Source organism: Lytechinus variegatus, chromosome 16 (assembly GCF_018143015.1).
Source record: "Lytechinus variegatus isolate NC3 chromosome 16, Lvar_3.0, whole genome shotgun sequence".
Taxonomy (NCBI): Eukaryota; Metazoa; Echinodermata; class Echinoidea; order Temnopleuroida; family Toxopneustidae; genus Lytechinus; species Lytechinus variegatus.
In genome coordinates this window covers 30,831,177-30,856,218 of record NC_054755.1, presented here as the reverse complement: position 1 = coordinate 30,856,218, position 25,042 = coordinate 30,831,177, and the positions used below count along the sequence as shown (strand labels likewise).

General features: G+C 37.8%; 1 protein-coding gene across 1 annotated transcript; it reads left to right on the top strand.

The window, feature by feature from the left end:
• Positions 1-1,308: 1,308 nt before the first annotated feature.
• On the top strand, positions 1,309-24,280 carry LOC121429541 (DNA replication licensing factor mcm7-like). Its single transcript, XM_041626601.1, has 16 exons — positions 1,309-1,482; positions 3,319-3,401; positions 6,677-6,841; positions 12,569-12,702; positions 13,550-13,730; positions 14,274-14,335; positions 15,088-15,346; positions 16,301-16,382; positions 16,768-16,899; positions 17,953-18,036; positions 18,970-19,181; positions 19,993-20,174; positions 21,038-21,121; positions 21,853-22,021; positions 22,568-22,677; positions 23,647-24,280. The coding sequence occupies exons 1-16, from the start codon at positions 1,452-1,454 to the stop codon at positions 23,852-23,854; spliced, it is 2,178 nt and encodes a 725-aa protein (XP_041482535.1). The 5' UTR covers positions 1,309-1,451; the 3' UTR covers positions 23,855-24,280.
• Positions 24,281-25,042: the final 762 nt, after the last annotated feature.

Sequence of the window (25,042 nt, the reverse complement as noted above, 5' to 3'; positions counted from 1 at the left end):
GTTTGGTTTGTTAACATCATGATCATATTTATTGAAATATGGCGGAAAACGATAGTCATAAATGAATATTTCTGTTATTTGAAATATAGATTGTAAAATAGCTAGTTTACACACTGATTTTGATTTTTTAAAGGATCTGTTGGACATTGCATTCGTTATACTATTCTAAAGTATGATTCTGTATTTTAAAGACGGGAGATATTAAACCACGGTGATCCGCATCATCAGAATTTTACCGGTCCAGTTAAAAATCAACTGGCCAAGTAAAAATCTACAGTAACAATTAAGCCTGCTGATCATGACTCATGGCTTTCAGTAAACACCAGTTTGATTTAAAACAATTGACTGTCACCTTGGGCGGAAGTCCCAGGGGGACAGGGGAGAAGCTTCCCCTAATCAAAATAGTAGTGGGGGGACACAATATCAAATGTCCCCCCCCCCCCCTACTTTTTTGGGTCGTGTCTAATGGACAGAAATACATCATTCACATCGAAATAAAACAGGTATTTTGGATGAGATGCCCTTACTTTTTGGGTGATAACCCTTTTTTTTCTTGCTTGCTTGTCAAGGTCGAAATGACCTTACATTAGTGGCCTGACAACTTTTTTTTTGCTTGTCAAAATTTTCAGCCAATGGTCCCCCTTCATTTTTGGGGAATGTCCTTAAACATGGGTCCATAATCTCTTCCAATTTTGGGTGATAACTTTTTTTTTTTGCTTGTTAAATTTCAATAAATCCTTAATAATGGGTACCTTTTTAGCCAAAATGACCCGTAAATATGTCCTGACAAAATCGAAGTACCCCCCCCCCCCTGGAACAAAGAAAGAAAGAAAAATAAGAAGGAAACGTGAAAGAATAATTACAAACATACAAAACTTTAAACAAATAAAAACCAGTGCTAATATCGGAGAAAGGGACACATTTTTCAGGCATATTTTCTTTTTAGGACGCCTTTTGAAAATCCAGGGACGATGATTAGACGAGCGTGATATCGTCGGAAGAGAGAAACAGCTGTCAATCGTGCATAGCATGTACAGAACACAATATCGAATTAAAAACAACAACAAAGAAAAGTCGTTGTCTTGTTCAATGCGAGAAAATTACCTATTTTAATTCTAAATAGAGACGAGTCACGTGATATCTTTCGCGCAAAGTTCGTCTGTGCGATAAGTTATGACCATTTGATTATTTCGAATAATTCTAAAATTTATTTCACTTCATAAATTGTCTACTTTTAGCGCAGAATACCTAGCTGTAATTGATTAATTGGCATTTAATTACGAAATTCTCACAGCGTGAGACTAGTCGACTCGCGCTGGTGTGTCACGTGATATATTTCGCGCCAGGTTCGTCTGTGTGATTTTGTACACAAAAGGGTCTGCTAGCTGTTCAAGAAATATTGTTTTCGTTGTCGAATTTGATTGAAATACAGTAAATTACAAGTTCACACCATGGCAGCCAGGGATTACATTGCAGAAAAGGGTGAGTGTAATTTACGACATTTTTTCTCTTGTTTTTGGTGAGATGTTGAGACGAAGAAGTGAGTGTGTTGATCGGATTAAACTGAAAAATCAGCCGCACGGGGCGGCCGCGGCGAAGCCATTTAAAGTTTAAATGGACGCAGTGCTCTTGCTTGCATGCCTGCATTTGTGCATATGCACAGCTTAGCCAGCGCCGAGGCTCGGGCTCCGACGCGACTCCGCTCTGTCTCTGAGACTCCGAGCCCAATGCTGACCTAGCCAGGCGGCTTCTAGAGAGTAAAAATCATGATTTAATAACGTAGGCTCACTCGACTCAATCAGTCAATGAAGCCAGGTCTTCTTTCACATTCACCTACACAAAGGACGCCAAAAGTAAACCTGAAACGTTTCACCCCCAACTATTTCTACTTCAAAGTTCAAGATCTAGCCTAACCCAGAATGAACTCCCGCCTGCTATGCGGGCGGGAGCCCAGGACCTTACCGTGTAATTGACCATACTCACCTGACTAGCGTGAACTTTAGTATGGTCAAAATAATTCTCCGAATAAATAGTCAAAACAGAAATCAAGCACTTACCACGATTAGGCCTAGGACTATATGGATGAAGGTCTAACGAGTGGCAGTTTCCTGACATCTGGGCCGGGCACAAACTGGAACCTCAAAAAAACGAAAAGTTCTCTCCTACCCCCATCTCGATTGGCCATTTTTGTTATGAATCGTAACAAAATGGCCGATCGAGACGGGGGTACGGGTAGAAGGAGAGAACATTTTGTTTGTTTGAGGTTCCAGTTTGTGCCCAGATGCCAGGAACTGCCACTCGTTAGACCTTCATCCATGTAATCGTGGTAAGTGCTTGATTTCTGTTTTAACTATTTATTCGGAGAATTATTTTGACCATACTTCACGCTAGTCGGGTGAGTATGGTCAATTACACGGTAAGGTCCTGGGCTCCCCCCTGCGTAGCTGTTCACTGTATTGTTTCAATGCTGTTCACTGTATTGTTTGTGAACAGCATTGTTCACAAACAATACAGTGCCCCTCCAATTATCACGGTGCGTCACTGTCTTCAACCATGATTTCAAGTGTACAGTCATGCGTTCTAATTGTTCTATTCAAAACCATATTACAGAAGATAAACCAATTGACAAGTCCAATAGTCAATTCATTTACGTTCGAGAATTAGATGTACAACATGTACATGTATGCACATCTGAATGCAATGTTTTTATTGCAAATTTAAAGCTCGTCATTAAGGTCAAATTACATGTACAATGTACAATGCCAATAAATGTCAAACATACTTTCAGTTCACATACTGAATGACTATGATTCCATGACAATTCTCTGGTCTGGAACATGAAGCGATCACATTCTGAATATGCCTGCATTTCATGTTTAAACTTGTCAATAAAACTAGCTCAACAATAAAAACATATCAGTTGGTGCCTACTGAGGCCTGTGCCAACCATTGTACCCTGCATCAATTCCTGAGTCGACCTTCTTCCCGCTCTTTTTGTGAGGGTAATTAGTCTGTATGGTGGATTGTACAGGATGGTATAAAAAAATTGAAAGTCATTTCATCACAGGATTCAAGTTCTTGCTGAAGGCGAAGGTGGCTAAGTTCAGGAGCCTGACCATGTCTGTGCAGGGTCAAGTACCGCAGGTAGAAAAGGGAAAAATCCTAGAAGGAAAGCAAATATAAGTTTCCAGGAACATTGAGCTCAATCAATCATCAAGCGATTGACTATCTGCCTTTCAATTGGTTTAAGATATGAATATATTAAAAATAACTTCTCCCCATTTCACAAGTTTTCTTTCTCACTTCAAATTTTTACAGACAAATGCAAAGGCTTCTTGACTGATTTCTATGTCGATGGAGGAAGGAAAGGAAAGAAGAACTTCAAATATGCACAACAGTTGGTAAGAAATTACTTTTACCCATCTTCACAAATATTAGTTACATGTACCATACTGTTTTCACTAGAGAATGAAATGAATAATGTTTTTGTCTCACCTGCGAAGCAGAGTGAGACTATAGGCGCCGCTTTTCCGACGGCGGCGGCAGCGTCAACATCAAATCTTAACCTGAGGTTAAGTTTTTGAAATGACATCATAACTTAGAAAGTATATGGACCTAGTTCATGAAACTTGGCCATAAGGTTAATCAAGTATTACTGAACATCCTATTAAAGTTTCATGTCACATGACCAAGGTCAAAGGTCATTTAGGGTCAATGAACTTAGACCATGTTGGAGGAATCAACATTGAAATCTTAACCTGTGGTTAAGTTTTTGAAATGTCATCATAACTTAGAAAATATATGGACCTAGTTCATGAAACTTGGACATAAGGTTAATCAAGTATCACTGAACATCCTGCATGAGTTTCACATCACATGACCAAGGTCAAAGGTCATTTAGGGTCAATGAACTTTGGCCGAATTGGGGATATCTGTTGAATTCCCATCATAACTTTGAAAGTTTATGGATCTGATTCATGAAACTTGGACATAATAGTAATCAAGCATCACTGAATATTTTGTGCAAGTTTCAGGTCTCATGATTAAGGTCAAAGGTCATTTAGGGTCAATGAACTTTGGCCGAATCGGGGGTATCTGTTGAATTACCATCATAACTTTGAAAGTTTATTAGTCTCAGGGCGCGACAAACCCGCTTGCCCGATTGCCCGGGGCAAGTGAAAATGACGTGCGGGCAAGCACCTCTCAAAGTCAATTGCCCGATCGGGCAAGTGGTTGTTGCGTCTTTTTTTTCTGTACCGTACCTCGTTTTTCCACAAATCATCCAAAATCCACACTCAAAATCATGAATAAGCCTTAAAAAATAGGAGTAGCGCCGTTTCAAATTCCGAAATTGCGTTATTTTTTCTGTACCACATATTTCCATACATGGTACGGTGTGGTACCAGGTATGAAAAAAATCAACGCAATGGCCGGGAAACAGTTGAATGTAGTATAGGGGTCCATTATGACTACCACCATGTGCAATTTCTAATGCACATTTTCCACCTTCCGATATCACAATTCTGTGATAAAATAATTAGAACTACACAGGAAATAAATCACAGAGTCTAGTAACTTCGCATTGGTGAGTTGTCATGTCATTCGGCTTTGCTTTTCAAAACGGCCTATTAACATCCAAAATGACTTGCCGTATTTGTTAATTATAACTTAAAATTAATTTGTTTCCCTTTTTGAGGGGATGAGGTAAATATCAGACAATAAATCATCAAACAAAGCTCCATCTATTTTACAAGGCCGGCGGGAGGCTCACACACGTGCGCATACTAGCTAGCCAGTCTGAGCTCTGTCTCTCTGCCAGAGCTCTGGGGGACAATTCGCTCAGTAAAGGCCACAATGATGTTGATTTTCTGTTTCAGACAGAGTTTACATTTCGGGTATATTATTCAAAACTTCCAATAAAGTTTGATGATTTCTTCATTGTCATGTATATTTAAGTTATTAATGAATACATTCTCACCAAATTTAGACTCCCCCATAGAGAAATGCAATTTTCGTAGAAGTCTGCGTTTTCAAAGAACTTCAGGAAAAGTTAGGGTATGTGGGCCTTTATTACACGGCCGAGTACAGGTTATTGTACTGGAATAGGCGAAGTAGAAATTAGATATTGAATTCATTTATATCAAAGTTCAACTCACAGTCACACCCACACAAACACACGCGCACACACACACACCCAAGATTCTAAGCATAGTGAAAAAAATACTTAAAAATCATACAATATTAAACAATGTTACTAATAATTCATTAATAAGTGAACAGGTATTATTTAAAAAATTGGGCAAGCAGTTTTTTCTATCGGGCAAGCAAATTTTTTCATCACTTGCCCAACAGGGCAAGTGACGAAAAAAATTTTTGTAGAGGTCTGTAGTCTAGTTCATTAAACTTGGACATATGAGTAATCAAATATCACTGAACATCCTGTGCGCATTTCAGGTCACATGACCAAGGTCAAAGGTCAATGAACTTTGGCCGAATTGGGTGTATCTGTAGAATTACCATCAAAACTTTGAAAGTTTATGGATCTGATTCATGAAACTTGTACATAAGAGTAGTCAAGTATCACTGAACATCCTGTTTGAGTTTCAGGTCACATGATCAAGGTCAAAGGTCATGTAAGGTCAATGAACTTTGGCCATGTTGGGGTTTTTGTTGAATAACCATCATATCTCTGTAAGTTTATTGGTCTAGTTCATAAAAAGTGGACATAAGAGTAACCATGTATCACTGAACATCTTGTGCGAGTTAGAGTAGTATTCAAAGTCAGCACTGCTGCTATATTGAACCGCGTGATGCAGGTGAGACGGCCAGAGGCATTCCACTTGTTAGTCTTATTTAATAGCTTTTGTCTCAACTGAATTTATAGCATCGTCCGTTAATCATCATTGGAAGAAGCAGTTACAGGGTGTACATTTATGTTTCTAATTATTCTGTGTTTGAGTGTCAAAGTACCATTTTTAGTACTTGGTCTTGGATACAAATTACTCTTGGATATTTTTTTTCTGTCGTGTAACCTTTAGAGCATTCTCTCTTCAAGGCAGCTAATGTACAAAACAAAACCTAAAATCATTTAATCCAATATTACTGTAAAGGAAGTGGGTGATTCCTGGACATTGTTTGTTAGCAGGATCAGGTTTCCTATACACAGTCACAAATATGTGTCTTTTGGAGGGTTTATAAATATAATTACTTCAGGTATCAATTCAATCATATCCACAAAATTTTTTTTCAGTTAAAGATAAATTCCAGTATTGGTAATGATCTCAAAATGAATTTTTACAGAATCTAATATAATGACCACCCAAGTGTCAGTTTGTATGAATAAAAAATATGTGCCAAAGGATTCTGGAAGAAATTGTGTAATTGCTGAGAAATAAGCAAAATGAGCACGGATTCGGTCATTTCCGTCGGGTCTTTATTCCAGCAATAATAATACACTGTCCCACGTGTGCCTATCTGTGTTGGTGATCTTCAGTGTGAACATTTTTCTGGTAGATTTCAAGATTTCACTAAGTTCAGTTTATGTAACGGTACCAGATCTAGATCCTCGATGATATACTGACAATTAAGCCTGGTTTTACAGACTTTCTCATGAAATCAGTGTTTACTGCAACTACTAGAATTTCTCTTTAAAATCATTTTGTTTTAATTTGTTTAGGTGAGCATTGCACACAGAGAGCAGGTTGCCCTCACCATCGACCTCGACGACGTCTCTGAACACGATCCAGAACTTGCTGAGGCCATCGTTGAGAACACCCGCCGTTACATCCAGCTCTTTGCTGATGCGATCCATGATCTGCTTCCAGATTACAGACAGAAAGAGGTGAGGATGCGTTTTGTGTTCTTGAGTGTTTGACTGATTGTTCAGTTGTTCATCTTACTGATATCTGTTTTGTTGCTACAAGTGTAGGAAGTTTCACTGAAATTCTACATGTTGTTTGCTCATGATCATCTGATTCATTGCTAAGATGCTCGAATGAACCCCAATATCAAACCTTGTTTTTTTATACTTGTATTTGGGTCATTCCACGGGGTTGGGGCAACAGCACTTTTTTGTGTTCCTTATGAATTGTTAGCTTTATCCTGAAAATGTGTTTGGTGTTTTGATGTTGCAATGTGGTTTTGTTGGAAGGCAGTTATGTAAGCAATTACTTGATGCAGAAAGAAAAATGTTGAACTGCAAGTATTATTGATGGTGAGACTTTAAATGATGATGTCCAGACTCTTTTTTGGGGTACCAAGTGTGACATCCAAAATGGTCATTTTCAGTTGAAGATATCTAATCAAGAGATAAACTTAGTCAAATTCAAATGGCCATAATTGATAAAGCAACATTTGTTTAATAACACAACAGTAATGGGATAGCAAATGAAAAGAGACTTCATATCATAAATCATTCCTACAACTCGGCATACCACCGTTACATGCGATGTCCACGTTTGTTTTTTTCTGTAACGGCGGTAATGTGGTAAATATCTAAAAATCAGAAATCATTCTTTCCAAAGTTATGTGTCAGAAATAAAGGCCAGGCAGTAAGCAAATTTTCATCAAAAGATTAGCTTTGAAAACCTACGGTAATGTCATGTAAATTAATCGAGGGTCGCCGATGTTTTGGGCGATGTCCGGGTCAAATTTGTAACGGTGGATCACATTTCATCGCGTATGTAAGAAGGAGACTCCGGAGAAGAGACCGTCGTTGTATCAGACGGACGGGATGTTAGCCGCGATCCACATGCACATGAACAGCCACGATATCGGGCGTTTTGAAGCATCGCAGTTGGGAATCTTCCTGCAATGTCCGTGAAACGGTGGATTGGATCTCCACGATGTTTTCCCTTTCAAAGCGACGTAAGTACGGAGATTTATCCCGATACTCGTATTTTGAAATGAGTTAAACCTTATCTTTAAAATGTGGAACTATATTACCATGCAGAAAGTGTTTTTAAGTTTGAAAAATCTCGCTAATTTTCCATTATCTTTCACTTCGGTCCCACATGTAGCTTCTTGTGTAAGTAAAATATGTAAATTAAGACATCGCCGTGTTTGTTTCCAGATTTGCTGAATGGTTCCAAAGAAAATGTTTTTATTACTGTGATTCCGTGCAAACATGTTTTGAATGGTAGCTGACATGATTCAATCGTAATTTAGTTGATTTTTTACACCGAAATATGTTGATTCAATAGGCCAGTGGATACTCAGAAACAGCTCTTTCACTGATGATCATGACGATCACGATGACATCTCAATTTGGTACAAAATTTCTCCTTGTTTAAATTGGCTCCTACTGATTCTAGGAAATATGGGTATCAAAGACCTGAGGATCAAATTTGAATTTGCAAAAAAATGAGAATTTAGAACCAGTGGCAGCGCCACGGGGGAGGCAGACCCCCCCCCCAAAAAAAAAAAAATGATTTTTTTTTTTCTGCTCGTCAGCTTATCCCAGCCCGAAAGGAGGGGGGGGGGGGGGCAAAATAATTGTTCTGTTACTACCCCCCTACACATAGTAGATGTGCTTTGTGTATGATGAAGCATGGGAATAATTCAATTACTAGTAATTCGTAGCTGTAGGCCTAACCTTTCCAAAACTTTTCATCTTGTTGAATGTTGGTATACTTTTCAGCACTTATTCTTTTTCCCTCATTTCTTTCTCCGTTTTTTCAATTGTATTTTTTTTATTTCTATATATTCAATTGTTAGGGACTTTTTCAATCATATTTTAATTTCTATTTATTCAATTGTTAGGAGAGGGGGTGGGTATTTGTTTTATCAGAAAGCAAAAGCCTGTGTGATTGTTTTCAATGTGATTTTTTTTATTGCAATATAACGACATTTTAAAAACATGTACAAGTGAACAAAAGAAAATGTGACACAATCAAGTTTGTTTCACAAGAGTTTATTTGCTGTATCAAAAGGTAAATTGCAGATTTGAATTCCATTAATTCATTTAATTCCAATAAAACATGAATATATTATGTAATTGCTTGAACAATTAAACTTCAGAGATGAAAATTAAATAGGATGGTCATACAGAACTAAATGGAATTGTCAAGAACCACCCTTGATTATAATGCAGAATAAAATTAGATTAAATTCATCCATTGAGAAACGAAATTGTAGTAAAGATAATTTATGAAAAGGTACAGGTAATGGGCAAGTAATTGTATTGTCAAAACAAAGTAGAACACAAAAACAAATACAAAAATCCTTGTATAAACATAACTTTATATTTAATTTATGAACTATGAAATGATGAATTCTATTTGCTATGAAAAATACAAAGTGAGGGTTCTTGTGTATTTTGCAAGAACAGATCAGATTCCTTGTCATTGCCCTAGTAATCCACCCCCCTTACTTTAATGAGAAAATGTCAAGACATGTACATGAGTAAATGATTTCATATAATATAAAATATCGTGGAAACAATCCAGCAAGTTTCGTTGATTAAAATGTAATAATTTGAATTGTGTAAAAAAAATAGTCAAACTTCCAAATACTATTTTTCTCAAATAACTACAGGTAGCCTCTGTTGAAGGTTGAAATGTATATCTTCAGTACATGAAGTGTCAATCTGGTGACCTGTACTCCTGGCCTGATGGCGAGGCACAATTCTACCTCTTTCCATTTTGTGACATTGACAGAATCCTCTTCCAAACTGACACAGTTGTCATTGGGTCACCAATCTTCTTGAAGTTCATAAACTTGTAACCTGAATGCAGAGAGAAATATTGCATGTTATTTCTAATAGTCAGGTTTAGTGTACAGTGTAATACATTTTTTACATTTGCCAGTAAGAAGTTTACCATATAGTTTTTAACTAAAGGAAAAGATTGTACTTTGCAGTTTTATACTTGAACATTTATTAGAATAGCTTTGTAGAAATAGTACATTTTACTTTCTCATTCACAATTCTATGTTAAAACAACAGGTGTAATTTTTTTATTCAATTTGTCCACTAAGTACTTTACAATTGTCCTTTTGGCATGCTGGAACTTAATGTTTTATCCAATGCATCTATTCCAGTGATGACATGATTATATTTTAATTAAAGTCACTTAGAACTACATTTACCATGTAACTGAGGTAAAACAAATTAGAGTAAACAAATTGAACAAGTTATATGTGTAAGGTATTAATGCAGTGTCCATGAATTGCATGCCAACTTTGTCTTGTTTTCTCTTGAAAAACCATAGCTTAGAAGAACTAAACTAGTACCTTTCCCCTACATCTTTTATACCCGAGTATTGTATCAAAGGTATCAAAATTATAATCGTGTACATGTATGAATAAAAAAAAAATTTACCTGTTCATTGATATGCATTTCAGAAGCTTGCTTGTAGATGTTGTTTTTCTACACTTGAGTAAGATGAGTTAACTCGCATTTAGTGTGTTGATAAGTAGACTGTTAAGTCATACTATTCAATATGACCATTACAAGGACATGATGTCCATGTAACGGTGGTATGTACATTTGAAAGTGATATCTTGAAGGAGATATTTTAAAGTAATAAGAGATTTGGAGATCATAAGCTAGCACTCTTGTTTTTTTTCCCTTTAGACAGAAACATAATGTTTCCAGAGATAGACAGAAGTGGAACCATGAGGATTGCCGTAGTATTATTTTAAATATAATTTATCAATAATTTTGTACATTTTTCCTTGTTTAAACTCTAATTTAAATTGCTTTTATTTGCAAAGAATTTGACATGAAAAATGTTTTTCTTTAGTATAATCAATTGATCTTGTGCAAATATTCTAAGGCATAAAGTGGAATTTGGTGTGTATTGGCCATTAATGGACCTTAACTTAACAATGCTTCAAAGTATACCTCTGTTACTGAGACATGATGTCCATGTAACGGTGGTATGTACATTTGAAAGTGATATCTTGAAGGAGATATTTTAAAGTAATAAAAGATTTGGAGATCATAAGCTAGCACTCTTGTTTTTTTTCCCTTTAGACAGAAACATAATGTTTCCAGAGATAGACAGAAGTGGAACCTTGAGGATTGCCGTAGTATTATTTTAAATATAATTTATCAATAATTTTGTACATTTTTCCTTGTTTAAACTCTAATTTAAATTGCTTTTATTTGCAAAGAATTTGACATGAAAAATGTTTTTCTTTAGTATAATCAATTGATCTTGTGCAAATATTCTAAGGCATAAAGTGGAATTTGGTGTGTATTGGCCATTAATGGACCTTAACTTAACAATGCTTCAAAGTATACCTCTGTTACTGAGACATGATGTCCATGTAACAGTGGTATGTACATTTGAAAGTAATATCTTGAAGGAGTTTTTTTAAAGTAAAAAGATTTGGAGATCATAAGATAGCACTGTTTCGTTTTTTCCCCTTTAGACAGAAACATAAATGTTTCCACAGATAGACGGAAGTGGAAACTTGAGGATTACCGTAGTATGATTTTAAATATAATTTGTTAATAATTTTGTACATTTTTCCTTTTTTTAACTCTAATTTAATTTGCTTTTATTTGCAAAGAATTTGACATGAAAAATGTTTTTCTTTAGTATAATCAATTGATCTTGTGCAAATATTCTAAGGCACAAAGTGGAATTTGGTGTGTAATGGCCATTAATGGACCTTAACTTAACAATGCTTCAAAGTATACCTCTGTTACTGAGACATGATGTCCATGTAACGGTGGTAACACCAAAAATAGAAGGTTAGGCCAGAAAGAGTAATTGAGTTTTTCCAAAGAGAATATTCCATTCTGTTGAGGCATGACTTCTCTCAACTATTTAGTTCTACATACCATCATAAATTCAATTTTCTAGACTGGTGAGAAAAAAGAATGACACAGAACATGGCACTGGTATACACACAGAGCATCAAGTTCCATTTATTGATGCTAAATCTATCAAAATATATATGCCATGTTGGAAAGTGTGGAATAAAGTGACTAACAATGTAGTTAGCAACATATTTATCAAGAGAAATGGAGATCAACCCCTTTATTTTGACAGTGGGAGAGCATAGTCTTAGCAAGGATGATAAATGATGTCCATGTAACGGTGGTATTTTGTCAAATCTTGTTTCTCAGTTTACTCCAATATGCAGGGTGGTATCAAATGCCTGTAAGTGGATTTAGTTGAAGGATTGTCCCATCAAACATATGAGAAATAAAACATTTCATTTATTACATTTCTATTTTTTGACCCTGATGTCACAATTTTTGCCCCAACCCCATGGAATGACCCATATATTAAAGCTGTCACTGAACGCTCCTTCAAAATTTAATCAAGTACCGTACTTGTTTTGGTTATCGTTGATCAATTGCAGCGATTCTATCATTTTAAGGCTTAAGATGTGCTTTTCCATGCCCAATAAAAAAATTCAAAATTTATTTTGGGTGAATTATTGTGGCTTTGAGGGTGACAGGTCACATAATTTATAATTGTAACTTTTTTGTACCTTTTCTTTTCTAGCTTTGTTGTCTACTTTTGTCTTTTTCATTACCTTCTTATTGTAATTTCATGTGTTTAGTTGTTTGCTCTAACAAAGTATTTTACATTCTTCACATGAAATGTAGGTGATCCACAAAGATGCGTTGGACGTGTACATCGAGCATCGTCTTCTTATGGAGCAGAGGGTGAGAGGTCCTAACGCTGGTGAGCAGCCTCGTGATGCAAGGAACCAGTTTCCCGCTGAACTCATGAGGAGATAGTAAGTCATACTGGTGGATTGCCACTTGGTCTAACCCTTCTTGGACAATTCCCATTTGGTCTAATTTCACTTGGATTATTCTCATTTGGTGTAATCCTACTTTGGCTATTCCCGTTTGCTCTAAGTCCACCTTTAATATATATATATCCAATCATATTTAATCTGGTGGTGATAGACAATGCAGATATATGTTGGAAACTTGGAAGTTAAAAAACAAAGAATCATTTTATCGGGGGGGGGGGGGGGGGGGGGGGGGGCTACAGTGAATTCAAACTAATGTATGACCTGCTGATGTGTCCAAAGTGTGCAGTGCTTAGATTTACAATGTCGAATAAATGGCAGTAACATGTTGTGCATGATTTTGATGTTAGACAAAATGAGGAAAATACCAAGCATGTATTCAAATGAGGTAGGGAGCAAATGACAGAAAGACAAAATCAAGAGTGTATCAAATCAAGTGACAGAATTGCAACATATTCCTGTTATCATCAGCCTTTACTCAGAGATGGTTACACAAATGGGACAAAATTGAAATTCATTGTCTGGCATTCATGAAATGAAACCAACGTAACTACTGCTTGTACACATTTCAATGCAAAAGACAATGGCATCTCCACAGGACACATTTATGGAACCATTCCAATGTATTTTGTTATTTTGGAGGAAAAATGAAAAGTTTGTTTTTATTAAGATCAGATATTTAGTTGTCTCACTTTCTGAACATACCTATTGTTACAAAGGTGTTTTTCAAACTCAGGCAATATAAATCTTCAATATAATCACAAACCATCATGACAGTAATAAAAAAAAAACTTAACAAGAACCACATTAATGTTATTTCTTACAGTGAGCTGTACTTCAAGACATCCTCCCAGCAGAAAGCCCTCTCTGTCCGTGACATCAAGGCCGACCGCATCGGCAAGCTGGTCCAGGTCCGGGGTATCGTGACCAGGTCAACAGAGGTCAAGCCCATGATGACCGTTGCTACCTACACCTGTGACCAGTGCGGTGCTGAGACTTATCAACCGGTAGGTGGATAGGTTTCATACAAGTACTAGTAGTTATATCTGCTAATGTTCAGGTCAGAAGTAGAAGATATGCATTTTGGATAGTTTTGAATGAATACATCCGTAACACTGGTTTTGATTATATGCATTTAAAGATAAATACCAGTTGTAACAATCTCAAAATGAGTTTGAACAGAATCAAATAAAACAATTACCCAAGTGTTTGTAAATATAAATATGTGCCAATTGGCTCTGAAAGAAAGTACGTATTTGCTGAGAATTGAGCAAAGTAAGCACAGAATTCCATCAAATCTCGGGTATTTTGTCATGCAGTATTAATTCACTGTCCCACTTTTTTTTTTATGTGTTTTTTAGTAATCATCAGAAATATCTGTTGAGCCAGGATTTCATGATTTCACAAATACAAGTTTACAGCGACAACCTTGATTTAGAAGATTTTCTCATGAAATTTTTTACTGCAACTACTTTCTTTTACCTTTGATAAATATGTGATGTTAATGTTAGCAAAATGTCTTTTCTTTGAATGTTCCCTTATCGTTTTAGATCAATTCTCCAATGTTCATGCCTCTCCTGACGTGCCCTAGTCAAGAATGTACAACAAACAAGTAAGTGGATAATGCAGAGCCAATATTCTAGTATTTTACTATATTAAAAACTTCTTTTAGCAAAGAGGAACAATAAAAGTTCGAGATTTTCAAAGTGTTTTTCTCTGAAATTTGCACTCCGTAAAATTGTCTAATTTACATGTAGCCTCAAGGTGACTAAACCTTTGATATGAGAATACCACCCATAATAGTTCTACAGTAGCATTGAAGGAGATAATTTTGTAAATTCATTGAGGCCATTCTCATTACGCTTTCTAAAACTGCTTTACTGGAAACCGATTCAGGAAACCAGTTTGGAAGATCGCTTTGCTAGCGTTCCCACTTGATCACACGAAAGTGGTTTTCAAAAATCACTTCACTTGAAGTGATGTTGTTGCTATGGAAATGCTGTTGGTGGGGTGACACGTTTCACGCGAAAATCGAAACTGCAGCATATGCATTGCACACCTGTCGTGTGGAGTAGCGCACTCAAAATGTGTGCAGATCACTTCCTGAAGAACAGTTGTGTCCTCACTTTCGCTAAAACCAGTTTAACGAGGCAAAGTGATTTTTGAAGTTTCAGTTTTGAAGATCACTTCCAAGATTGCTTTGACCGTTCTCACTACAAGTTAAACTAGTTTCCACTAAACTAGTTTTAGGAAGGTAGTGAGAACGGTGTCATTGATAGAGGTACATTGTAGGTCCATGGCAGTTGGTATTTTGCATCCTCTAACCATTCACCACAAACACAATCTGTTTTTTTTTCTTTCTAGATCAGGTGGTCGTCTCTACCTCCAGACCCGAGGGTCAAAGTTCGTCAAGTTCCAGGAGGTCAAGATCCAGGAACAGAGCGACCAGGTTCCCATCGGTAACATCCCCCGCAGCATGACGGTCTACGCTCGGGGCGAGACGACGCGCCAGTGCCAGCCGGGTGATCATGTCAGCGTCACCGGCGTGTTCCTCCCGATGTTGAGGGCGGGCTTCAGGCAGATGACCCAGGGTTTGCTCTCAGAGACATTCATGGATGCACATGTGAGTCTTTGTTACAGTCTGGAGCAGGAAAAAAGATTCCATGGATTAAGAGCGATTTAGCCCCCAAAATGCTTATTAGAGTCCTGAAAAAGGAAAAAAAGAACCCCAGAAAGTCCTCATTTGTTGATGATTGCTTCATGAAATGTTTTCCTCTATTCTACTCAGAATTCAAATCTCATTCAGGGCCCTGTCTTACAAAGAGTTTTGATCCGATCAGCCACAACTATGGAAAGCCAGCAACGCCAACATTTAAACTGCATGTTTGCTAAAATTGTTTTCTAGATGATGATGTTTAGTTACACATTCATCATTGTCTTTAGTATTTGGTGTGTTCCCCTTATAAAGGACATTTTGCAAAATTTGCGTATAAATAATTACGACAGTGATGGACTTCCATAGAGTTGAGATTGATCGGGTCGATTGCAACTGTTTGTAAGACGGCACCCTGGTCTACTTGTAACCCTATTTACATGTGGTACAGAGCCTATTGAAATGAGAAAATTAAGTAGGATTACCTGAAGATGTTTCTTATCCAGTGAGTGTTTCATAAAGCTGTAAGTTCTGAGCGTCTTTCCAAACGACTGGTGATCCTTTCTTGTGGTAAGTGATATGCACAAAATTTTCATTGATGGCGTACCCTTTGATTAAGAGCCTAGGAAAGGCTCACCAGTCATCGGTAAAGTTGCTTGTAAATTACAGACAGCTTTATGAAACATCTGTTACCTGTTACCTATCCTCCACATGCCTAGTGGCACTCAGGGCCTCCACCGAACGTCTCCACCTTTGCCTATTAGAGGCCACAGCTCTGGCTTCTGTCCATATCCTCCATCCAGCCAGGGTCCTTTCTTTTTCTACTGTACGTCGCCAAGTTTTATGAAACATCTACCTGGTCTATTTGCATGATGCATTTGTATTGATTGTGGCATAATCTTTTTTCTTATTTCTTCCATCCAGAGTATCATCAAGATGAACAAAGCTGATGATGAAGAGATGTCAATGGAAGAGCTATCTGAGGAGGAGGTTCAGCAGATTGCAGGTGAGTAAGACTCCTTTGCCAGGTTTCACTAAACCTGCTAGCAATTGCATGGTACAGGTTACTGTTACAAGCTACTGTTTCAAGTTATCAAAATGATGCAGTTTGATTATGTGTGTTTGAATTCTAGGGAGGTGACATGACGAGTGTCATGTATGAAACAGGGTCTTTGATGAAAACGCTGAAACATATTTTTCTCTTCAATTATGCCTGTTCAAACCATTTAATCTGTCCAATTATGGATGAATAATGAAATGGTGGATGTTGGTCCCCATATGCACAAAAAGTTGATTAATGATAAAGCATTGCCCAACATATCACATCTCACTCTCGACTGTATAAAACAATGCAAGTGAATTAAATTATTGAGACTTTTTTTACCCGGCAGAGGAAGACTTCTATGAGAAGCTTGCCTGTTCCATTGCACCCGAGATCTACGGAATGGAGGATGTCAAGAAAGCTCTCCTCTTACTCCTGGTCGGTGGGGTCGATAGGTCGCCCAAGGGAATGAAAATCAGAGGTGAGAACCAGTCTCTCTTTGGGGAGGGATTACTTGCAGAATTAACAAAAACTCTATTTGGCGCTGATTTTAAGAAAATGTGGAATCTGTGTATCCCTGAAGTGTTATTAGTGATTTTTTGCAATTGCAAAGGGACAGATTCTACAACATATTCAAAATGCCCATCAAATCACAATAGAGAGCTTTTGTAGCGGTCTTTGTCAAAAACTGGTGAACAAGGAGAGCAGAGCGTCTTAAGATTTGGAGCTGATGAAAAATTGCAAATATGTCATTTGTCCAGAGTCCAGGACAACACTACACGGCAAAACAAGCCAGTGTTAATTAAACACCAGCCCGGAATCTATATATGTCCACACCAGAGAAGTGTTAAACAACACCAGTTCGGTTTTGGTCTAACACCAGAAAGGTGATTTTACAACACCAATTAGTATTAAAATAGCATTCGTTGGATTCCAAACCAGTGTTGTTTCAATACTTCTCTGGTGTGGACATATATAGATTCCGGGATGGTGTTAGATTAAAACACCGGCGATTTTGCAGTGTTCTGTTTTGATTCACTGATTTTCGAGAAAGGTTGCTTTATCATGAATGGCTTTTGACATTAGATTCTCTACATTTCCAGAAAACCCCCTATCGTCATCACATAATACTAAAGTAAGTCAATTGGCCCGTATTCTGAAGTCGGGTTTAACTTAAACTCCGGTGTAAAAAGGTGGTTTAAGTATGGAAAGCCAATTGTTACATGAATCACTAACAGTAGAAATATCATACTTCAGCTCATTTGGCTCTCAAATCATTCATAATTGTCTAGAAAGTATAAATAGATGATTGTTTTCACCATCGATGAATCAGGAAAGAGGACCGTTAAACATAAGAAACATACAACTTAATAATAATGTTGAGACTTAGCTTCCCATACTTAAACTACGACTTTAAACCCGAGTTAAAATTAAACCCGACTTCAGAATACCGGCCAATGTGTCTTTATTTTTAAAATCAGAAATAATAATAAAATTATCATTGAACTGCATTTTATATTGATTTGTTATTTAGGTAACATTAACATCTGTTTGATGGGTGATCCTGGTGTAGCCAAGTCTCAGTTGCTGGGATACATTGACCGCCTTGCGCCAAGGAGTAAGTACATGTCCACATTTTATTCTGGTTTTAAGTTAATTCGTTTTGATTTGAATTTAACTTCATTTTTATGTGATTAGGGCCCGGGTGGGGTGGGGTACGCGGTATAAATGTATGATACACATGTGCTGCGGTTGAGACCATTTTCAGCCAAAATTTCTGTGTCAGAGCATCAGTAATTCAGAAATCCATAGAAATTCAAATTTTTCCCGTTCCGGAGACCCTCAAATTCGTGATTTTTCTCCAGAGAGCGCCCGTCGTGGCCTACTCAGCTGGTCAGAGCAGCGAGCTCGATCGGCGCCGAGCCATTATGCCGGCCCACAGCTAACTTGCGCTGGCCCGATGTGAATTTAGCAAGACGCTTGCGCCTACAATCTAATGAGTTCCACAGACCCCTGTGTTTTATGTAGTCCATTCCAGAGCATTACGTTTTTGATCCAAAAGCCGTTCTGGAGACCACGTTTTAAGACCAAGATTTAGTTCCAGAGCCCCCTATTTTAAGTTGGCGCGGCAAGTAGGTGTCATGTTATTATTTCAGTACCCCTCCCCCTTCCTGGGATTAATCTCAATAACATTTACTGTTTTTCTGTTGAAAGTCCTCTCCCAAAATAATTGTAAGTAGGAAAAAAATCTTAGAAAAATATAAGTTTACATTACATAGACGCACTGCAATGTATGCAGATAAAGCTTCAGGAAGATTTGTTTGGCCGACCCTCCACTGATGTATGGGGCTGTCGTTTCAGATTTTGCTTTGATCTTCACTATTTTTTCATCTTTATTCAAGTTTTGGACTGCCTGAAAAATGGTGCTTTCTGTAAAATTCTGTGCAGTCCCCGTAAATTCCCCCAAATCCTGTGAAATTTTTCTGTTTTCTGCATCATGGAAAACTGGGAGGTTTAATGCGGAGCATCCTTGTCTCTCTTTTTTTTCCAGGTCAGTACACGACAGGTCGAGGGTCATCTGGCGTTGGTTTGACCGCTGCGGTCATGAAGGATCCCATCACGGGTGAGATGATTTTGGAAGGGGGTGCCCTTGTGCTGGCTGATGAGGGCGTATGCTGCATCGACGAGTTTGACAAGATGAACGAGACGGACAGGACGGCTATCCATGAAGTGATGGAACAACAGACTATCTCTATTGCAAAGGTGAGTTTAATCAGTATTCAACAGGTATTCATTGCAGGAAAAACATACACCGAGGCTCGGGGCGATGTTGCCCCGCGCTGGTCATCTAATAAGAACAGACAGAAAAGACTCCACTAAACATTGTTTATTAAATTTGACTGCCATTACTTTTTTTTACGGTTTCATGGATACACAATGTAATCATGTTGAGCTATTTTTCATATTGTGACTAAAAAGTGATTACAAAAAACAGCAGAGTCTCACAGGCCGGATAGAAAAGCCCCGTGGGCCGTAGTTTGAGAACCCCTGGTCTCTGGTTTAACTCCCACCATGGCCTAAATGTATCTTAATAGTATACCCAACAGCTCTGAGATAAAAGAGATAAAAGGGTACTCTGGAGAAGAAAGTTCCTCAGATACTTGTGTGGTTTTAGAGTCCGTATACTACCCCACTGATCCATACCACTCTGTCCAAAAAGGATCGCCTGTGTATAAAGACAGTAGTTTAGTTTCTATTTGAATATGATTCTGTCTTTATGTATCAGTATTTGGCTCCAATCTCGGTATGAATCCACTCTGACAAAAAGAAAACAAAAAACCTGATACCTTCCCACTCCCTTTTATTATGAACTATGATACATGTGTGTCTCATGTTCTCACTCTTCAAATGGATGCCACATATCAGTCTGAATTCCGACTGTTTAAATTTATTTTCAGCCATTGGTCACTATAGGCAGATGGCTGCTACAGACTGTGTCTGCTAACACAGATTTGAGTGTACATGTACATTTATCAATCTTTATCTATTTATGATTTTCTTCGACCCTCACCAGGCTGGTATCATGACCTCGTTGAATGCCCGTGTCTCCATCCTGGCTGCTGCCAATCCCGCCTATGGTCGTTATAACCCCAAGAAATCCCTCGAGCACAACATCCAGCTTCCGGCTGCTCTCCTCTCTCGATTTGATCTACTGTGGCTCATCCAAGACAAGGCGGACAGGGAGAATGATTTGAGGTAAGGAATTTCAGTTGATTGTTGAAATGCTCCCCAGGGAGTGGAGAACATTGGAAAAGGGTTTCAGTGCAGTACATAGATGTATTGACCGTTTGAATGCACCACAGGGAGTGGAGAAAACTATACATTATTGTGTATGGTAGGTCAGATATGGAGCCCTAAAGATGATTTGAGGTTAGGAAGTTCAGTTGATTGCTGAAATGTGCCCCAGAGAGTGGAGAAAGTTTATACATTTTTGTTCAGGACAGAGTTTACAGGGACATTGATTTGAAGTAAAGAATTTCAGTTTGAAACACAGATTGATTGGTTGCTGGAAATGCTCCCCAGGGAGTTGAGAAATTGCTATGCATCTAAGCCTGACAGGGTAGATGGGTAGAATTATTTCAGGTAAGGGAGCTCATTTTGCTGACCTGCTCCTCAAGGAGTGGAGAAAGAGTATATGTTTGTATGGAGGACACGGCAGATAGGGGAAATGATTTGAGGTATGAAGTCAAGTACGAGACGGATCGATTGCTAGAATGCTTCCCAGGGAGGGGATAAAGCGTGTTCATTTGTGTGCAGGACAGGGAGAATGATCCGAGGGAGGGAGGTTCAGTAAAAGACAGAACGATTGCTGGAATGCTCCCCAGGGAGAGGTGAAAGTATATGCCCTGTGTGCAGGCAAGTCAGCACCTGATGATCAGGATAATAGAATATTTATAAAGTGTTGAGAGACATTGCTCCAATGTATTAAGTGATGTATCAAATTTTGATATGAAGTTGTCTGTACCCCGATTGGTTATATTCAGAATAAACGAGAGGAATTTTCTTGTTACTATGCAGTGTAGTTATTACTAATCTAATGGGTTTTTTTTCTTTCACAGACTTGCCCAGCATATCACCTATGTTCATCAGCATTGCAAGCAACCTCCCACCCAGACAAACCCACTTGACATGAACCTAATGAGGTATAAAGTAACTCTTTTATCATGATTCAGAATAACCTTGTTAGACAACTCTGACACAAACTATAGTTATAAGAGCAAAACTGAGTAGATCCATCAAAATGTATGATGTTTAATTTGAGCATTTTTTCAGGAGCCTATTTTGACAAATGGAGATATTTTGAGCTCATGTTGGAAGAACCACTTTTGTAATAAAATTTGCTACTTTGCTTTGATTTTAACTCCTCCACTTAAAATTGCACCATATTTTCACTATTCCATATTGGTTGACCCCTTGCATAGGGGACTTGCTTAAAATTGTTTTTTTTTTTCAAATGAGAGGGTGTGAAGATATTCATTTATCTTTGAAGTGAAATAAGAATGTAAAAACCAAACACAGAGGTGCCAAGTAGTACTGATTTTCAGTATTTAGTACTGAAAATTGAGAACTGATGGTTTCATGCAAAATACTGATTTCTTAAGTTTCAGTTTTATGTGTTGTCCTATGGTATTACTTCAGAAATACTGATTTCCTCACCAAAATACTGATTTTCTACTTTTAAAATACTGAAATGCTCTTGTTCAAGTTAGCAGCTCTGCAAACAGTGGACTTAAAAAAGGTTTATACTTTTATGGAATACCTTATGTAGAAACCTCTAACTTCTTGAATAGGTAGTTGTTTACTGTCAGATTGCCACACTTTTAAGTAACTATTACAAATTTCAATACTTGATAATTTCATTAATTTTCTCCAGACGTTATATCGCCCTCTGTAAGACCAAACAGCCAGTCATCCCAGAGGCCTTGACGGACTACATCACAGGGGCATATGTAGAGATGCGTAAAGAGGCTCGCGGGAGCAAGGATTCAACATTCACATCTGCCAGAACTCTGCTTAGTATTCTCCGACTTGCAACGGCTCTGGTGAGTTTTTTTTTTGCAATCTTGTCTCTTGGCTCTAATGCATGAGATACCATGAACCTTTAGTTGTGACTTTGTTCTCCTTCTTATGCTTTAACAGACTGTGGCCTATTTAGTGAAACCATGCAAGGTTGTCTTGTCTTTGACATGTCTTGATGCAAAAAATAATCTTCAACATTGCTTGTTCCAGAAATTTTCTTAAGTACTTTGCATCTAATGGATATAACAAAGATATTGTAGAATGACATGAAAATCCTCACTTAATATGCCCCCCAAAAAATTCATTTCTTAAAATGTGATGAGACAGATGTTTCGCCTGTGCATGGATTTCTAATTGAGGTCTGTCTGGTCTGCCAGTAATAATGAACTTTCAAATTCCTTCATCCATGTTCCTGAAATGCAAACTTAGGTTTCAAACAGAGAATGGAGAACTGGTGTACAAGTAATGAAGCTTTCATGCATTGTTCTTGTCCATTTCACTATGTAGATTTTAAAAAGAAAAAAGTGAAATTGCAAGTAACAATTTCTCAATCTTTTTGAATACCATAGGCCCGTCTGCGTTTGATTGAGGTAGTGGAGAAGGAGGATGTCAACGAAGCGATGCGTCTCATGGAGATGTCTAAGGAATCTTTGATTGGCCAGTCAGATACGGCTGCAAGGTATGATCATAGACTTGTCTTAATTTCCTGTGAAGCCCGCAAATGCCAGAATTTAGACTTCTGAATAGAAATCACACTTGATATTTTGTCCACGGATATGGTTCAGACAAGACTTGAAAATGTAGTTACTCCTATTTATGGTCAAAGCCTACTTCAAAAAATTTTGCAAAGTATTATTATAAACAAATTCTCAGAAGGTGACTTATCCATTGAAATGATTTTTACCGTATTCTTTATCATGGTTGTGTGTTTGATGATGAAATTTCAGCTTTCAACATGTTCTTTAAAATATCTTTGAAATAAAAGAAAAGGGAAGAATGAATTGTGTTTTTTTTTGTAAAATACCTTACAGTAAATACCTACTCATCAAATATTTTATGATAACTGTAGCTGGCTAGTCTGCCTCAGATCACTATGGATGTGTATTTCACAAGATCAATTGAGCACATTCTACTGATCAGGCAGGATGCCCTCTATTGGCTGTGTCTGTACATGCCCTCAGCCTTCAGGGATATGACACAGCCAGCAAGATTGGATATTGTGTAAGCTACGGTCTAGGGCATGTTTGGACGCTGCATTAATGGCTTTACGAAAAGGGTTCCATACGAAACAACAAATCAGTTGCATAGAGGAAGTTGTCTTCAGATGTTTTAGTCCCTCCCCTTCATTGATGACAAAACATCCCGAGGATGTTTTTTTTTTAATATTGTGTTATTGAAAGGATACATTTAAAATGTGATATTAAAAAAAAGATCTTTCAGTTCAGATGTTGGGTTTCATTGTGGGCATAACATGTAGAATTAAAATTTTAAGCATGCCCTTCCTGATTTTATCTTGTAAAAAAAAATCTCTCTTCCCTAGACCACAATTCACAGTTCACATCTGAATTAATGGCCTCCAATGCTGACATACATGTATATCAATCTGAGATTTCAACGATCTTCAATCATTAAATTCCCTCTCCCCCAGGCCCCAGCGTGCCGAAGATGTGATCTACCGAATCGTGTGCGATGCGATCTCCGAGATGTCTGGCCGTAGCATCAAGTACACCGAGGCGCGGCAGGCGTGCCTCGCCAAGGGCTACACCAACGACCAGTACGAGGAAGCCATCGAAGCGTACGAGGAGCTGAACGTTTGGCAGGTCAACACGGCGAAAACGAAGATCACGCTGGTCTAGAACGATGATGACGATAATATGGACAATTCAGTCTGCAAACACAGACTCAAATTTGATATTTTTAAAATTAATACCATGTCTAGAATGAAGACTAAGACTCCAAGCTCTCTCTCTCTCTGTATCATGCAGCCTTAGTGCATAAGTGAATTTAGTCTCACTATTTCAGACCCTACATTATTATGCATGACAAGAAATCTAAGGTCTGTGCCTGCAGACTATCGAAGAGTGAGTGCAGACATTGCCGTTGAGTACATAGGAATATCAAGCATTGGCAGATGCGCTTTAATGAGAGGATCCTGTGGGCTTTAGATTTTAACGTTGGCAAAGCGACCTTAGAGGAAAGTGTGAACTCATGAGGTGTAATCAAAGAACGCAGAAGATGAGCAGCAGGACGAATCGGGAAATATGTATGTCTGAATCTATGTGTATGTGGGGCCACTGTGAAATAATTTTCCTCTGCTGTCCAGTGCATATGAACACGTGTTAGTTTTTTAGGATAAAGAAAAAATAAAATAAATTATAGAAAAATATTAGTCATATATTAGTCTGGTAAAAGTCCATTGATGAATGATAGATCTGTAATTAAAAAAAAAAATTCTGTGATGTCACATGCGAGCAGCTCCTTTTGTCATGGATGTTTTCCTCTTGAGTACCTGCTTTTCCTAAAACCATTTTCCCTTCAATGCGTCAAAATCCTGTAGTCTTTGAATAATAACACATTATTTGGTTCATTAGGAGACCTCTGGATATGAGGTAAACTATCAAGATGTTGTGATGAGATATTGGGCAAGAATTCTGTGAAAACAATTCCTCAATTTGAAATCATATGTTATGTAAGGGAAAAGGGAAGAGAAAGAAAATTTTGTATCCTTGATCAAAGATGCAATTCATTTCCTCCGATTTGAAGAGATAGAAAAAATACTTTCATTTTGTGACATCGAGGCCTTAACCCTAAAAAGACTGGGGGGGGGCTGATTCAGCCCCCCCCTCGACATTTTTCGCGATAAATCTGCTGCGCGAAATTTTTTGACCGCGTCGCTCGCTGACTTTTTACTTTCAAGTCTCGCGCAACTTTTGAGACCAAAATTGTGACCCCCGGGTACACGGTTCCAAAATTACGTAACATTTCGTAAGTGCATGCAGACCCAAAATTACTCAAAAACGTGAATTTGTGTACAAATCCAATGC

Bases quoted from the DNA above. Each gene is read 5' to 3' on its own strand.
- LOC121429541 (XM_041626601.1), top strand. From the start codon at position 1,452: ATGGCAGCCAGGGATTACATTGCAGAAAAGG. The intron at 15,347-16,300 runs GTGAGTCTTTGT...TCTTCCATCCAG, and splicing joins AGACATTCATGGATGCACAT to AGTATCATCAAGATGAACAA. The intron at 20,175-21,037 runs GTAAGGAATTTC...TTTCTTTCACAG, and splicing joins GACAGGGAGAATGATTTGAG to ACTTGCCCAGCATATCACCT.